Below are 18584 nucleotides of genomic sequence, written 5' to 3' on the forward strand. Positions count from 1 at the left end.
AAAGGTTATAAGACCTCTTCTGTATTCTCTCCTTGTTCTTTATTGATAACTGTGTAATTTACAGACCTTGAAAGCCACAATATGAATCTGCTCATTCTAGATGGCCTTAAATAATGGATTTATGAGTACTTAATGCAGTACAAATAATAGGTGACCTTTAATTTTTATTCTGTGACTAGAAATTTTTTTCTCCCATGGCATTCTGTGATATTCCAGTACATAAAGCATCTTTGCTTATTGTTGAAAACAAGCTTGACTGGGTAAGAAGATACAAGGGAATGTTTAAGAATATTTAGCTTGTGATACCTAAGAGGTAATAACAGGAAGCAGGAAATGATTAGACTAAGCAAAAGATTATTTGATTTTGGACATACTCAAGAAACTAATTTTTGCACTAATTAGTAATGTCTGGACTAAAGTAGAAAATAGCAGCCCTCACCTTGATTTCCTTGAGTATCTGGGAAGCTTTCTAGAACAATCTTTTGAACTCTGTCCTATTTAGAGCAACAGATTTCAATTGTTTACTTTTGGGTGGCCTGGGTAATACAAAAGATAGGTCCTCACATCCTAAGTGAGAGATCCTTACCTTTGCCCTTCATTCTATAGCCAGTAGCTGGAGATAAAACTTCCTAAGGTGGTTTGAAGCACATGGAAGAGACAACTCTGTCTTTAACAGCCATTCTGCTAATGGGACACAGCTATTCCAGGTTGGAAACTCCCTGTTGGTGGAATGTGCTATCTTGGAATGGGGTGCATCTTTTAATATCCCGTGTGTGCCTGTATAGGTTGAGTATCTCTTATCTGAAATGTTCGGGACCAGAAGTGTATTGGATTTGGGTTTTTTTTTTTCCAGATTTTTAAATATTGGCATATACATAATGAGATCTTGGGGATGTGACCCAAGGGTAATTTTATACAATCTTTTAATATGTGCTATCCGTCACATGAGGTCAAGTATGGAATTTTCCACTGTAGTGTCATGTTAATGCTCAAAAAGTGTTAGATTTTGGAGCATTCAGATTTTTGGATTAGGGATGCTCAACCTGTAGCTGCACACTGCAAAAGTATGAAGGACAGTGAGTTGGAGTTACATGGGAGTTATTGCAGAGCAGGAGAAGGAAATCAAATAGGCAAAGCCACTTTATTGAAACAGGTATGAGAGATGAGGCTTTTTAGAGGAAATAGACTTCATGGGAGATACATTTAGAGAATCACTGTTAAGAAGAAATTGGAACTAGTACATAAAAGTATAGGCCTAAGTGAGGTGAGGCTCTGGAGGACCAGGGGCTGAATGCTGTTAGCCATTCATTTTTTCTTTTTTGGCCTTGAGGGTTTTGTTGTTGTTGTTTGTTTGTTTTGTTTTGTTTGTTTTCCTGAAAGAGAACAAAATCATCTAGAGTGCAGAACCATAATGTGAGTCTGCAGCGTATTTTTCTTGTTTTATTTGTTGGATCATGTTTTGTTCTTCTTCCTAATTTTAAAATTGAATGAATTGAAACTTTATGTCTATTAAATTAAATTAGCTTTCCCTTTCCCAGAGCACTCTTTTCATTTCATTTCTGTGACCTCACTTTCTCCTATCTCTGTAGCCATTCTTTTCTCAGGCCTCTTGTGAGCTTCTCTTCTGACTAATACTTCTCTCAGTATTCCTCAAGGTTCTGAGTAGAGCCTCTTCTCACTCTACATAGTAAACCTGTTGATTAAATGAATAGATGATAACAATTTTGTTATATGTGAAAACATTGATTTAAAAACTTTTTTTCCAGCTTTACTGAGGTATAATTGACAAAATTGCTATAGTTGAATAATCCATTATAAGTGTGTGTATGTGTGTGCATCTATTAATATATATAGTCCACATTTTCTTTCTATCCATTACCAGACACTTAAGTTATGTCTTGGCTGTTGTGAATAACGCAGCAATGAACATGGGAGTGCAGATATCTCTCTGAGATAGTGATTTTATTTCCTTTGGGAATATACCCAGAAATGGGATTTCTGGGTCACACAGTAGCTCTATTTGTAATTTTTTGAGGAATCTTCATACTGTTTTCTATAACGGCTGTGCCAGTTTACATCCCTGCCAACAGTGTACAAGGTTTCCCTTTCTTCACATCCAACGCTTGTTATCTTTTGCCTTTTTGATGATAGTCATCCTAACAGGTGTGAGGTGATATCTCATTGTGGTTTGATTTGCATTTCCCTAGTGATAAGCAATGTCAAGCACCTTCTTATATGCCTTCTGGTCACTTGTATGTCTTCACAAAAATGTCTATTCATATCCTTTGCCTATTTTTTAATCAAATTATTTTGTTTTTTGCTGTTGAGTTGTGTAAGTTCCTGGCATATTTTGGATATTAACCTCTGTCAGATATATGGTTTGTAATTATTTTCTCCCATCCCATAGGTTGCTTTTAATTTTGTTGATTGTTTTGCTGTGCAGAAGCGTTTTAGTTTGATGTATTACCACTTGTTTATCTTTGCCTTTTTTGCCTGTGCTTTTGGTATCAAATTCAAAAAATCATTGCCAAAACCAGTGTCAAGACTATTCTTAAATGGTCGTAGTACTTTGTTGCCTTATGTACATATACATGTACTGCATACACCAAAAAGAAACAATTATAGTGAATTCTGGGAATAACTATTCAGAGAGAGGAGGATTCATAGATTTCAAACAATGGAAAACCCAAAACTTTTTATTAGTAGATTTGAAGCAGGTGTCTTCAGATAGCATAATACTTTTCAGTAGAGCTCGGAACCTACCTAGTATATTTCCAAACTGGTTACCAACATCAAATTTGCTACCATTCAAATCCTCCTCAATGATGTTGGCAGGTTATTTAACCTCCTCTATTCATCTATAAGATGGAAATTAAAAGACTTATCGCATAAGATTGTTGTGAAGACTGTAATGGTTGATTAATTTACTTGTTACTTCTCCTGTATGACTCAGTAACCCCCCCTGCTGGTGTTAAGGTGTTAGGAAAATTAATGGTGGCATTTTAAAAGGTTACATTCCATAACATTGTTCATTACTGAGTTCTTTGGACTGATGTGTTATATCAAGACATAAAGTGATTCATTGAGCTATGTCATTTCATTAAATTTGTATAAATAAAGTGAAGTTTAGAATGGAATTCTGGAAGGAACTAAGTACTTCAGCTTCTTCCCATTTGGACTTTTAAAGATATGGGTCATTATTATCCAGTCTGGCCAGAGTAGATGTCATAGTTAATAATACTATCTGATGAATGAGGCATCACCCTAGTAATGGAGAAAATTAGTAGCACTCAGGAGAGTCTGCTGTGCTGAATATAATTTAATCTTGAGTGATTTATAAGTCAATTCAGAATCCTGTAGTGTTTCAGGAATGTTGTGCTGAGCTTCAGATTACATTTCACTATAGATGCAGAAAAATGCTAGTTAAGAGAGAGAGTACATGTTGACATTTTGCCAGTAAAGTGCATTTTTACTGTATTAGAAGTTTACTTCTGAAATCAATTTCTTAAAAGTCACTCAAAGTTGGCTGGGCACAGTGGTTCACGCCTGTAATCCTAGCACTCTGGGAGGCTGAGGCGGGTGGATTGCTCAAGGTCAGGAGTTCAAGACCAGCCTGAGCAAGAGCAAGACCCGTCTCCACTATAAATAGAAAGAAATTAATTGGCTAACTAAATACATATATATATATATATATATATATATATATATATATATATATTATCCGGGCAAGGTGGCACATGCCTGTAGTCCCAGCTACTCGGGAGGCTGAGGCAGGAGGATTGCTTGAGTCCAGGAGTTTGAGGTTGCTGTGAGCTAAGCTGACACCACAGAACTGTAGCCCAGGGAACAGAGTGAGAATCTGTCTCAAAAAACAAAAAGTCACTCAAAGTGTTATGTGATGCATAAGTCTGTCAAGATGTGTTCATTCTTGATATAACTTCCATAATTGTCTGTTCCATCAAATGAAGTAATTAAGAGGCTTGGGCCAAATATATCCATACTGGTAGAGTCCAGTGTTGTGAGAGTTAAATGATCAACTCAACATACTGACACTCTCCAAGCTGATCAAACTTTACCATCAGTTCACATTTCTAATCTTTGCTCCTGGTGACACACTAAAGGTTTCCTCAAGGATTCCTCAGAGCAGAGATCTGCTTCTATGGCTGTGTCTAAGAGAATAACCCTTCTGTTGATTATTCTCATCAGGATTCCATTTCCAATATCATTGGTCTTTTTCACAGTCTGTACTTGAGTCCAGAAAACCTGGATTCTAGTCCCTGCTCTGTTTTGGCCTTGGGCAAACTATCTTACCTTGCAAAGCCCACATATCTTCATCTCTACAATGGAAATAATAATTCCTGCCCTGCCAGTCTCAGGAGATTATTGTAAGGACCAAATGTGATAATACATGTTGAATGCATTTTAGAAATTTAAGCTGTATAGATAAAGATCTTCATATTTCCCTTGAATATTTAAAAATCATACTTTGTATACTTCTGTTTTTGCTGCTGTTGTTATTTGCTTTTAATATGCTCAGTTTCTTTTCTTGGTAGATCTAGATGAGCAATATTCAGAAAGTCATCTTTCTGGGAACTCACTGTACTATAGATATGCAAGTGAAATTTCCTCTTTAGTAATTTGTCAGATAAAACAGCTTTTACTATTTTATTAGCTTCTGAAGCTAGTTGTTCCAGAATAATAACAATAACTATCATTTATTACTATGTTCCAGGCCATTATCTTTTTTTCTAATCCTCACAATTACCATGCAAAATAATATTATCTCTATTTAGCATGTGAAGAAACTGAGGCTGAAAGAGGTGTGTCTCCGCAGACTTCTCAACACTAGTGTAGAACAGGAATTCAAATCTAAGGTTTTTAACTCCAAAGTCTGTGCTTTCCCCTTGCCACCCCCACCCATCCCTCACTTTTTGTTATATACATGAGCACATTTCTTAATTTCTCAAAATTGTATTCAGAATTCTACAGATATCTGAAAACAAATCTATCATTTTCAGCATCAAATTAAGAACATGTATTGTGGAGTCAAACTAGGCAATTTGGGTTCAACTTTGTCCCTCGGGCAAGTTACTTGTCTCTGTCTTAGTTCCTCATCTGTAAAGTGGGAGTAGTAATAGTATCTACTCTTGTAACTGTTCAGAGGATTAAAGGAATGAATATGTGTAAAACACTTAGAACATGGTAAATGTATATTAAATGTTAATCAAATAATTTAATATTCATGTATAACCATTCTTTTAGCCTCTCTCTTGCAATAATATGTGCTGAGCCAGCTTTGGGCTATTTTTTGCATAATGGGTATATTAGAATAGTTATTGATTATTGATCAGCTGGCATTAGATCCAGAAAAGGCAGTTTGATCAACAGTACTGAGCCATTTGTTCTTAATCCTCTAATGTAAACCAGACAGGGCAAAAGGTAAGAGCTTTGGCCTGATGCTCACAGGCCATCATGAACTCACCAATTCTGTCATTTGTTTTTGGTTAATTTAGTAAAAAATAAAAATAAAAAATAATGATCTGATACACAAATTATCCAAGTGTTGATTTTGTATGGTCAATGGTTGTCAAAGATGAATTGCAATTAAACTTCAAATACAAACATGATTTTATTCTAACCAGTCTTTTTTGGTCTATTCCCTCCTACAGAGACGAGTGAAGGTGTGTCCTTACAACTGGGAAACACAAAAGATTTTATTATTTCATTTGACCTCAAGTTCTTGACAAATGGGAGTGTGTCTGTGGTTCTAGAGACCACAGAAAAGAATCAGCTCTTCACTGTACATTATATCTCAAATGCTCAGCTAATTGCTTTTAAAGAAAGAGACATATACTATGGTATTGGGCCCAGAACTTCTTGGAGCACAGTTACCAGGGACCTGGTCACTGACCTCAGGAAAGGAGTGGGTCTTTCCAACACAAAAGCTGTCAAGCCAACCAAAATAATGCCCAAGAAGGTAGTTAGGTTGATTGCAAAAGGGAAGGGATTCCTTGACAACATTACCATCTCAACCACAGCCCACATGGCTGCATTCTTCGCCGCTAGTGATTGGCTGGTAAGGAACCAGGATGAGAAAGGTGGCTGGCCAATTATGGTGACCCGTAAGTTAGGGGAAGGGTTCAAGTCTTTAGAGCCAGGGTGGTACTCTGCCATGGCCCAAGGGCAAGCCATTTCTACGTTGGTCAGGGCCTATCTCTTAACAAAAGACCATATATTCCTCAATTCAGCTTTAAGGGCAACAGCCCCTTACAAGTTTCTATCTGAGCAGCATGGAGTTAAAGCTGTGTTTATGAATAAACATGACTGGTATGAAGAATATCCAACCACACCTAGCTCTTTTGTTTTAAATGGCTTTATGTATTCCTTAATTGGGCTGTATGACTTAAAAGAAACTGCAGGGGAAAAACTCGGGAAAGAAGCGAGGTCCTTGTATGAGCGTGGCATGGAATCTCTGAAAGCCATGCTGCCCTTGTATGACACTGGCTCAGGAACCATCTATGACCTACGTCACTTCATGCTCGGCAGCGCTCCTAACCTGGCCCGCTGGGACTATCATACCACCCACATCAATCAGCTGCAACTACTCAGTACCATTGATGAGTCGCCACTCTTCAAAGAATTTGTGAAGAGGTGGAAAAGCTACCTTAAAGGCAGCAGGGCAAAGCACAACTAGAGCTCACAACCAAAATCATACTTCAGTCTCTGCTGTATACTGAAACTACAGGCTGTGTCTCAGCAGAGCATGGGTACATTTTAAAAAGTTGTATACTAGGTTTTTGTGGATTATATCAAAGTGATAAGTGATCCTTAAAACCAGTCTTCTGAAATAATTGCATTCCGTGGGTTGGGTGTTTTTAGAAATGTAGGTGGCATTTAAAATAGAAAGTGTTTAGTCAATGGGCTGAACAAAGATGTTTAACTTTGCCTTGCCCATCACCCTATACAGTTCCACAGAGAGCCCAGTCACTTGGTTTGGAAAAAACAACGGCAAGTAGTTATTACTGGCCAAGTGTCCAGCACTTACCTGAAAACTTAGTATGGGGCTCTTTTTAAATGTGGTTATTTATGTTGAAAGCAGACTTTGGAAAAAATAATGTGCTGTAATACAGTAAATATGTACTTATAGCCTGGATAGTGGACTGTGTTCAACTTTTTACAAAGATGTTTCTTTTCTATTGGTTAACTTTTTGAGAGCAAATGAGCATTTGCTGCATTTGTTCAATTTGTTATATATGGAGAATATTTTGAATTATAGTTTTCTTGAAGTGTGTAAATTAAACACAACCAGTGTTCAGGCTTCACAGTTATATAATGTAAGCACAACTAAAATGTAACTTGTTGACTGCACAAGAAATTACAAAAATGTTATGTGTTTTGAAACTTGACCTACAATCAGTAAAAGTTTGATAATCAGTCTATCTCTTCCCCACCCCCATTGTGATAGTTTCCTTTTCTCACTATCTAGAATTTTGTATTTTATTTCAGACTACACTTGAGAGTTTTGTACATTTTGCAGGGGGACATTTTTGGGACATTATTTGGGAAATTTATTAAAAACCTAAATTTAGAAAGAAGCTGATAATTTTAAGGCCACCACCCCTTCCTTTTAGGATCCCCCCCCTTTAAAGAAAAACACTAGGTCAAATATTACACACAAGAATCATAGCAGTTTTTTTCCCCCTACCCAGATCACTCTTTATCATCAGCTTCCCAAACCATTGATTCTGTGTGTCATTGTTTTTCCTTTGAAATTTGATTTCAAATTATTCCAGCTATTAGATAGAAGAGATGCTACTGCATTTGCTGTAGTGTGTAATCAGATCTTTATTTCGGTTATATATCTTACTATACCTCACATAAATAGATTTCAGAGCCCACATACCAGGGCAGTGTCTGCTCTGGAGCTCCAGGCATTAGGTTAAAACTCGGTGTTTATTTTGCTCTGGCTTTTGTTTTAGGGTATGACAATACACTAAGTCAGTACTTACACAGCTTGGAAATATGAGATCCCACACTTTCAGGGGACTAAGTCTGACAAACACAATGCAGTTTATCTGTGACCTATATCAAATGCAGATTTAAGAGCCAGGTAGGTTACCTACCTAACCACTATATCTTAATTGAATTCAACCTACCAAGCACTACTTAGAAACTGGAAAATACCTATACATATATGTGTATATAATATACATGTAAAATACATATACGCATCAAGGGGCAGGGGCAAAGAAGATACATATCTACACGGAGGACGATATTAAGCTGACCATAGAAAAGTAAGCTTAAACTCCTAATTTATGTGACCACTGGTCTTAATTTTGCCAGTTGTGGGTTATTAGATTTTCACCTAGATTTTGACCTTGGTTATTTCTCAGGTGTCTCATCAAGAATGTTTGGAATTTCCTTAATTTTTGTTTTCAATGCCAATGTCCAAAATAAACTTTCTCCAATCTGGCAAGCTATTTACTTCCTCGTATTTGCTATTGTTTAGAGAATGGTTCAGACTTCTGCTTTGTGTTTGCATACTGGTCTTCAGATTAGGAGAATCAATGAAAACAGTATGGTACTGCTTCTGTGACAAATATCAGTGCCTTAACAATGTGGCTTTCTTTTTCCACTGAAGAAGGAAAGACTTTTTGATCTAGAAATGGCATTGCTATTTCATTGCTGTTTGTTTTACACTGCCTTTCACATTGCAACAGCAACTGGATTTGTCTTTTGATCTTAGTTTTCTAAGAGGATGAGTTGAACGCCTAGCAGCATTGTCGTTACAGACCAGTGGTTCCCAAACTTTAGAATCACCTGAGAGCTTATTGAAATGCAGATCCCAGATACTCAGTAAATCTGCCTGTGAAGTGTAATAGTATGCATTTTTAACAAGTACTCGGGTGATTCTGATGCAGTGAGCTGGGGGCATACATGGAGGAACACTGCCCGAGATTATCCATTGCATTTTTGCCTCTAAACAACTAGAAAGTTTTCTAGGGTTTTAAATCATGTTAAAATGTTTACTTATTCTTAGCTTAGAAATGGGAAGGGTATTTTAAAGTTTGTTTCTTTAAATTTTTCTTTGTTTTTAGATTATAGGTATTAGGGTTCCTCACCCCCACCTTGAATTTGCTTTGATGTTGACTCTATTGCCACTTCAGTTGTAAAACCAGCCAAAAGTTTCCGGATGAAGGTCAAATTTGACCCTCTAAGAGTTTTTGTACATAAAGGCTTCATCCAAGAACCATCCAGTGTATGTGAGCAAATGCAAAACGACACACACAAGCACAACTCTCCAGATGTGGCAGTCCTTTTTCTTTTTCAGTGCAAACTTTCACTGAAAGCTGCTATTTTCATCTTTCTTGTAATTGTTTTTCTTGTTTCTCTTCCATTGTACATGTGGGTTATATACCATGTGTTAAATATGCAATAAAGTGTTTACTGGATGCCCTTCTGAAGGGTAGTCCTATGTAAAGCTGTACAGACTTTGCAGTTTAAGCACAATGTGCACATGTTAGTTTTATATACAGCAAAATTTGATTTTTTGCAGATGGAAAGGTATTTTGTTTCTATACAAAGTAAATGCATTGTTTGTGCTTAATGTAAAGCTGCTTTATAAAATTGTAAAATAAAGTTTTTATCTTACAATGAATATGTCTGGATATTTCTCCTTCTCCAATTATTCTAAGATTATTTGAGCCCAGCAAGTAGATTTCTGACCATCATTCCCGTGACAACCAGTCAGATTACAAATGTTCATTAGAGGAACACCAGGCCCTGTCAGACAAAGTGTGGAACAAGGTTTAACACATGGACTTTAATCCTAAGGAGCTTTAGTCTACAAGGGGACACAATATGTATAAATGATTTCAGAAAAGCAAAATGCTAAATTGTGTAGTTTAGGGAAGGTCTTAGGGAAGAGACAGAGCCTAAGCTGGGGATCCAGGGGTGGAGACAAAGCAGAGGAAGAGGAGGGAGTAACATGAGCAGAAACAGGGATGCCCATGCCAGGTGTGAGGATGTCCTTTGCCATGCTGATTCAGGCTGGGTAACCATTTTGATTAGATTTATTTGCAAGTTTGTCCCTCATATATTTTCTATACTTGCCTCTTCAGAATAGTAAGCATTACTTAATGTTTTCTTCTCAGAGTGTAATGAGTTAGGCTCCCAAACACATAAAACCAGAGACCAGTCTGGCTTCATGTTATGTGTCATTGTACATTATTTTTGGGATTGTGAGCATTCTGTACCATTTGTATAATGGAATTCCAATTGATCACTAGTCAACTTTTTCCAACTGATTGGTGCACGGATTTTGACAAGCTGCTACATTCTTGGTAGATATTTCTTCTCTACTGTCCTCATAACGTCAGGAAGTAGCCATAATATTGCAAGGAGTCTTGGGCTGGATGAGGTCTCAGGCTGCTCTTGCTTTGATTTTGCTATTTGTAGCCAAACATAATATGCTTGCCATTCTGCTTTAGCATACTGCACATCTCATATTTGTCTCCCCATTGCTTTTGAGAGGGGACAGTTCCCCGTACTACAAAGGACGTATTCAGTTGTCTGATGAGTGCTCCTTTCCTTCATATCCCCAGGGCTTTGATGGCCACTGTGTGCCTTGTGACTCAGTGTCCTTTGTCCATGACTGTTAGAATATGGGTGAATACCTCGCTCAAACTGAGCAGTCTTTTCCTGAGGAACCTCAAATTGGGATGGGTAAAAAAACTGAAGTAGACACACAGTGAGAAAAAGAATGTTGACAATACTCCAGGCCCTAGATTCAGTGCTTTTTTTTTTTTTTTTTTTTTTTTTTTTTTTTTTTGAGACAGAGTCTCACTCTGTTGCCCTGGCTAGAGTTCCATGGTGTCAGCCTAGCTCACAGCAACCTCAAACTCCTGGGCTCAAGCGATCCTCCTGCCTCAGCCTCCAGAGTAGCTGGGACTACAGGCATGTGCTACCATGCCTGGCTAATTTTTTCTATATATATTTTTAGTTGTCCAATTAATTTCTTTCTATTAGAGACAGGGTCTTGCTCTTACTCAGGCTTGTTTCAAACTCCTGACCTTGAGCGATCCACCCGCCTTGGCCTCTCAGAGTGCTAGGATTACAGGCGAGAGCCACCACGCCGGGCTGATCCAGTGCATTTCTGAGGTTAGTTGCGTTCCAATCAGGTTCCATGAGATACTGTCACCGAACTGAACTGGGTTCCTTTGAGTGGACAATGAAAAACCAAACACTGAAGCACCACATTTTTGCAGCAAAAAAGGTTTGTTGTCAGGTTGTCAAAACAAGGAGACAGGAGTCAGACTCAAATCTGTCACTCCAAGCTTGAAGGTAGGGGCAGGTTTTATAGTCAGAGTCAGTTTTATAGTCAGGGTAATAAGGCATGATCTGATTGGATCTTAGATAGGGTGATGCCCGGAGACGTGCTCTGACTGGATCCTGCCATGGGGTGATGCCAGGGCTCCATCTGATTGGATCCTGAATCCTGCCATGTGTTGTGCTTTTCTTAATTCAATCCCCACTCCTTGGGTGGAGCACTTAGGTTCCAACTAGGGTTGCACACTTGGTTCATCTGGACATGCTCAGGTTACATGACCTGCAACCTGGGGGTCCGTGGCAACTGGAAAACAACTCACAACTTTGTTACATGAAAGTTGAACCAGATCCATCTGATGTGGTTAATAATAACACTGTGCTCAGGATAAATTTCCTATGTTTTGTTAAATTGGCTGGATTTGGTTTCTGTTACTTGCAACAAATAAGCCCTAATTTATAATACAAGTCTTAATTATAGAAAAAGATACCATGTAAATTCTACATTTTCCTCCAATCTGGCCCACTGCATTAGCTTGTGAGGGCTGCTGTAACATACCACAGACTGGGTGATTTAACAGGAATTTGATTTTCCTCACAATTCTGGAGGCTAAGAAGTCTAAGATCAACATGTTGGTGGCTTTGGTCTCTTCCGAGGCCTCTCCTTGGCTTACATATGGTGCCGCCTTCCTGCGTCTTCATATGTGTGTTGCTTCGTCTGTGTTGTCTATGCTTTAATCTCCTTGTAAGGACACGAGTCATTGGGTTAGAGCCCACACATATGACCTCCTGTTACCATAATTACCTTTGTAAAGGCTCTTTCTCTAAATGCAGTCACATTCTCAAGTCCCGGGGTTTAGGACTTCAATATGTGAGTGTTGGGAGGCAGGACACAATTCAGCCCATAACAAGCATTCTTCACCCTAAGCACATAGAAACTGAACTAGCCAGGGCTGCCATTTAATTTAATAATAACCAGTGAAAGCCAAAACTCAGAAATCTTTAGGGAACGTTAGTTGAGCAAAAATCTAGAATCGAAACTGAGGAGACAGAGCCTCCTGGCTTGGCCATTGGCACATCAAGAATTTACTCTTTCACTGCGTGGGCTTCAGTTGTATCATATGACTCCAACAAATAGAGAATCTGATCGTAAAGTGTTTTATAAATGAACAAAAGGTAATCCCTAAATTGAAACAGTGCTTAAAAAAAATACATATACCAACATAAGCTGCTAGCTTTTTATTCTTTTTACCCATGTGCCATTTTCACCAGCCCATTCTGAACGTAACACTCTAAGAGGTATTGAGAAAAATGTACAGAGTACATAAAAATTGCAAGTTGTGGTGAGATTTTGTTTAATGACAATTTTAAAATCCCAAATCTGCATTGTAACTATTATAAATGGTCAACAATATAGGGATATAATATTGATTTTCATTATACTAACTCATTAAGGATGTCGAATTGAAAATGGATGCGAATGTAAATGTTGTATTGGTGATGAATTTGAATGTTGGCTGCTCAATTTCTGGTGAAAAGAGATACATTTACCATCTGGTAAGAATGATTGATAACTTGCATATATACGCTGCATTTCCTGAATGTTAAATAGCAGAAACACTATGTAATTTTGCTAATCCTTTTCCAGGAGTAGAAGGATTTTGCAAAATGACAGGACTGCAAAGCAAGCATTGAGGAGCAGCAGCAGAGAGAACAGCAAAAGGGGCAGAAAAAAGCCTGTGAAGGAGCAGAAATAGAGCACCCTGATGGCTGGTGTTAAACACACAGTTTCGATAGGACGTTCTTGGGCGACCCAAAGCTCATTGCATCTAAGCTTAATGTCAGGAAGAGCTGGTACCCTCCCGGGATTTTGCTCTGTTCTCATCAGCACCCAGTGAAATCAGAGATAAGAGTGGCTGCTCCATTTCAGTTCAGAAAATCTAGTAAAGAGTGTTCATCTGTTTGAGGACTAGAGAAGGAAGTAAAATCCCTAGAGTTGGGTGAGGGTGAGGTCTTCTTTGGAAGCAAGCACATAGCAAAAATGCATGGTGTTAATTTAATGCACATTATTTTGTCACCTTTCCTCTTCAACACCAATAAAATTAAGTCTCTGCAATTCAGTTGAATATAGTAGGAGACCCCCAAACAAATTCCAAAATCCCATGAGTGGCATGGCAAGGTAACCTGGAGGAGAGGGTCTATCTTCTCAGCTACTGCAGGCAACAAAGAGAGGCACTATCTCCATCTGGAAACACCTGCCAGAAGAAATTAACTGGGCAGTTTCTTGTGAGCTGGAATATGTTGAGTTCTTAGTGTCCAGGTACAGCAAACTGTGGTTCTGTATTGGTGCTTCCTGCTAACCTGTGTTTAGGGAGAGGAAACAAGCACCATTACAGGTATCCTCAAACTAAATCTCATTCACTACTCATCGTCACTCTGGAAGCATGACTCTGGGGGTAGATGAGAAAATGAAACACTGCTTAAGTAGCTTGCTCAAGGTCATGCAGTTCTTTCACTAAATATTTGTGGAACAACACCTTCCTACTAATCATGTGCTACCTGCCAAGAGCAAAGGTGAGAAGATCCGTCCCTGCCCTGAGTCCTAACTAGTCAACATCAGGAACTGAGTCCACAGCTGGCTGGCCTGGAGCACTCTTCCTCTGTAGACCGTGGGTAGCCTTCCCTTTCCCAAATCACAGACAGGCAGTGGTGCTGACACAAATAGTCAAAGTGTCTGAGCACCCACCATGGGTCAGGCTCTTGCAAAAAGACTCCACAGGTGTTCTTTCTAGTCCTTTGATGATCTTGGGAGGAAGGATGGGAACTTTACAGGTGAGAAAACCGACTTGGAAAAGTTAGACAACTTGCCAGAGGCCATTCAGTTATTTGACAAACTAAGGTCTGGAGCCCAGGGTATGTCTGACCCCAAATGCCACATTCTGGACCATTGTCCCAGGCAATAACCACGATCCACTATCCCCTTACTCCGCCTTTGGTGTGGGCACCGTTTGCTCAGCTAGAGATGCAGATCTCAGCCCCAGCACTCTTCACATCCACCAGAGGAGAACGCCAGCCCATTTCATCTGTGGACTCCGTATCAGATCTGCTGAAATTGGTACTTTCTCTGCTCCGTGATTAGAGGGGCCCAGAAGCAGAGATGGGAAGTTTTGTCGGTGATTGAGTCTCCCCGGCGTGTGCCCCCATTTCATCGGCGTCCGTTTAGGTTGGATTTTGGACGAGCCGGCAGTGAAGCCCCTGTGTCCTCTCCCCAGCACCCTCCTGCGTTTGCTGTCTTCCCTAATGGACTTTTAAAAAGCTACATATATTACAGATTAAGATGTAAGTAGAGCATGCTTTAATATGTGCAAATAGACACACACACGCACAGCAAATGCACAGAGTCTCGGGGAACGGTACCGGGCCGCGTGCTGACCACAGGGGAGCAATGAGGAGGAGTCCCTGTCCTCTGTGAGTCTGAGCAGTATCACATTTTTTTAATTCTTTGCCATGAAAAATAAAAATAAATAAACATTTAAAATATTATTAAATTATTATTATTATTAAATTATTATTAAAATAAACGTTTAAAATATTACATATTCCAAATTAGAGTTTGAATTAGTGAGATTCTAAAGATCCTTACATCACACTTTTTAAACTCCTTTCATCAAAATAATGCAATATTTTATCCTCAGAGTGGTGGTAAGAGACTAGCCAAGCGGGCACGTTTTGCCAGCAGAGGAGCAGAGGCTTGGGCGTGTGGCGCTGTCAGGGGCCGAGGCACTGGTGACAGCTGAGAGGAAAGTCTCTGGACTCGCAGGTTAATTCTCTTCACTCTGGTGCCTTCGCATCTTAGGGGAATCTGGCAGAGAGCTTCCAGGGGCGTGGGGCCGGCGCGGCCTGCGCAGGGCTGCACCTGCCTTCAGCGCTGGCCTGGCGGGAGAGGAGTGGGGACGGGCCCTTCCCTCTCGCTCTGCTTCTGTTCAGTCACCAGCTCTCCTGTCTCCTTCCATCCGCGCTGTCACCAGCGGCAACGAGGAAGTGCCCCAGGAAACCACCCAAAGGCCTGTCTACACGTTACCTGGTTGCCTTGCTTAAAGCTAGGTTTTTATTTTAAAAAAATACATTTTAAGGGAGAAAAAATGCCCTATCTTAAGGTGCCAGTTACTTCACGCACTTTAAGAAATATATGTTTATTGTGTGCCTTGGGGAAACCCAGGCCGAGTGGGCTCGCACCCCCGAGTGACTCCTCGCAGTTTGTGTTCAGGTGGCCACGAGACAGGCCACAGCGCGCCAGGTCTCCAGCCGTGGGAGTGGAGCCGCAGGCTGTGGACGGGGTTGCGGGGCGGGTGGAAGTGGGCAGCCTGGTGGCAGGGAGGGGTGGCCGACGGAGGGCAGCGGAGCCCGTGCACCTGCTGTGCATGGGGAGGGATAACGAGTCATCGGGGACAAGTCCGAGGTTTGGGCGACAGAAGGGCCGCTGCCTGAAGGGGGTGTCTGGGGGATCCCACGGGAGTCTTCTAAAGACCGTGTCCCCTTCTGGGCATAAGAGCAGCGCTGCTTCCAAGGATATCTGAGGACACAAGGAAGAAAGAGGATTTGCGGTATGTGTCTGCGTGTCACGCTGTGGAGGCCACTTTGTTCACCAGTGTCATTTCCACTCCTGCCTCCCTGCAAGCCTGTGTCCACGTAACCAGTGGAGTCACTGTGTGAGAACAAACATCAGATGTTCAAAACTCTCCAGTGGCTTCCCAATGCCTGGAAACTGGATCCGCATTCTTCAGCAGGCCCGCCGGGCCCCCGGGGAGCCGTGCCCTGCGCCTCCCAGCCCTCCGTCCTGGCCTCTGCCCCGTGATGCACCGGGCTGCACGCAGAGGGCCCTGGCCTCGGGCCGTTTGCATTGCAGTCCCTCTGTCTGGGACTCTGGTTCCAGTCTCTCCTCGGGCTGGCTGCTCCTCCTCACTCAGTCATCAGCTACAGAGTCAACTCCTCGTGAGGCCAGCTCTGCCCACCTGTCTAAGGTGGCCCCAGGTGCTCCCTATCGCAGCGCCTTGCTGTATGCACCTGTTCGTGCGCAGCTTTGCCGGAGCACTGCCCTCCGCCCCCACTGGCCGGTGACCTCCTTAAGGACAAGACTCTCTGGTCTCTGCCCTGGCCCTAGCACCCCGGCACAGAGCCTGGCTCATAGACTGAGCGCGATAAATACTGGTTGGTTAAAGGAATGAACGAATGAATGAATGAATGATTCCAAAGAAAAGAGAGGGGCCTGGGAGGCAGGTTTCTCCTCTCGACACGTGGGCAGCGTTCTTCACATCCTCCGGCCCGGCAGCACCGGGGCTGTAGGGATGAGGATCCCGGGCTCCATCCCAAACCTACTGCCTCAGCGGCAGCTCTGACCCCCACGCCCAGGGAGCTGTGCGCACCGCGGAGTCCACGAAACTCTTGCAGAGCCGATTCTCAAACTTGCCTGCGCACTGGAACCACCCGCGGAGTTTTCTTTTTTTTTTGAGACAGAGTCTCACTTTGTTGCCCAGGCTAGAGTGAGTACCGTGGCGTCAGCCTAGCTCACAGCAACCTCAAACTCCTGGGCTCAAGCGATCCTTCTGCCTCAGCCTCCCAAGTGGCTGGGACTACAGGCATGCGCCACCATGCCCGGCTAATTTTTTCTATATATATTATTTGGCCAATTAATTTCTTTCTATTTATAGTAGAGATGGGGTCTCGCTCTTGCTCAGGCTGGTTTCGAACTCCTGACCTCGAGCAATCCGCCCACCTCGGCCTCCCAGAGAGCTAGGATTACAGGCATGAGCCACCGAGCCCGGCCTACCCTCGGAGTTTTCAAAGCTGTTGCTGCTGCTAGGGGGTGTCGATGACGGTGGTGGCTGTGCCTGAGTGGGGACAGAGAGCACGCCAGAGACCTCGGTACCTTCCTCTCCATTTTGCTTCAACCCTAAAACTACTCTAAAGAATAAAGTCTTTGAAAAAGCAACAGCCTGGGCCACCCCCCTGCCCTGTGACTGTGATTTAATCTGTTCTTGGTGCGGCCTGGACCGCCCAGCGGTGACAGCATGTGCCAAGGTTGAGGACAGGCCGTGTCCCGCGTCCTCTCCTGCTGTGAAGCAGAGAGCAAAGCTCGGGCAATGGCCAGGGGAGAGGCTGCAGGAGAATACAAGGAGAATAAAGGGAAACCTGTGATGCCTCCTGTCCCTGGGACTCGGCTGTCAGCGGGGCACTTGTTCCCCTTTACTGATAACATGCGGGTCCTTTCTCTTGGTTCCTGAGGCTCCTGGGCTGTTTTCCTCCTCTTCAAGAGCTGTCAGGGTCTGGTGAGCCCCAGACCCCTGTGTGCAGAGGACACTGTAAGCTGTTTTCAGCCCCCCCCCCCCCCCCCGCCTGGGTGTAAGCGGAGTGACCGGAGAGAGTTGCTTGCGGGGGGCTGGGGAGAGGCGGCCCGGCCCGGAGCAGGCGGGCGGGAAGGCCAGGTGAACCATGCCGGCTGCCACTGCCCCGCCTCCACACTGCAGTCCTGCCTCCCCCTCTGGCTCCTGGTCCTCCAGACCTGCCTCTTAGCTGGGGGAAGGAGTCGGCCACCCAAGGGTTTCTCGCACAGTTACTCACTTCGCACAGCTGTCTGGCATCAATGTGCCCAGCCCCGGCGACAGCCACTGGGCCTGCCTGCACTGTAAGCAGATCTCACAGCATGCTAATTTTTTTAAAAATTACTAACTGAATTAAAACAGACTGAGAGGAAAAGGTGAACCGCATCAGCCCTGGGTCTCTCTACCACGTATTGTGCTGGCATCCCTCCCCTTCAGTTCCTAACCACCCGTGTGCCGGAGCCCTCCGGTGAGCCGCGTTCTGGGGCTACCGTACGCTGTCTGCTCTCTGCGTCCTAACTCTGCTGTCAGCCCCCATTCCCCAGTGTGGCTCTCAACCAGGAGACGTGTTGCTTCCTAAAGGACATTTGGCAATGTCTGGAGACATTTTCAATGGTCACAGTTTGGAGGGAGGGAACGCTACTGCATCTAGCGGGGAGAGGGCAGAGATGCTGCGACACACCCTACACTGCACCGGACAGCCCACAGCAAAGGGTTATACAGCCCAGGTGTCCATGGCGCCAAGATGGAGAAACTGTCCTCAGCTGGCCCTGGATAAAACCTTTGGGGGCAGGGCCATGTCTTGGTTAATGCAATGCTCCCAGGACCTATCACCAAGGATCTGGTATGCAATAGGCACTCAACATGGGCATGTTAAAG

The 18584-nt window shown here is 42.5% G+C and overlaps 1 protein-coding gene across 2 annotated transcripts in view; it reads left to right on the forward strand.

Moving 5' to 3' along the window:
• GLCE (glucuronic acid epimerase) overlaps positions 1-9661 on the forward strand; it is a 117466-nt gene extending 107805 nt beyond the window's left edge. For both annotated transcript variants that reach the window (XM_012768346.2, XM_076004512.1), the window contains one exon: positions 5670-9661. In XM_012768346.2, coding sequence (XP_012623800.1) covers positions 5670-6694 — 1025 coding nt within the window. In that variant the 3' untranslated portion in view covers positions 6695-9661. The remainder of the gene's footprint in view (positions 1-5669) is intronic.
• Positions 9662-18584: the final 8923 nt, after the last annotated feature.

This window comes from Microcebus murinus, chromosome 6, assembly GCF_040939455.1.
Source record: "Microcebus murinus isolate Inina chromosome 6, M.murinus_Inina_mat1.0, whole genome shotgun sequence".
Classification (NCBI taxonomy): domain Eukaryota; kingdom Metazoa; phylum Chordata; class Mammalia; order Primates; family Cheirogaleidae; genus Microcebus; species Microcebus murinus.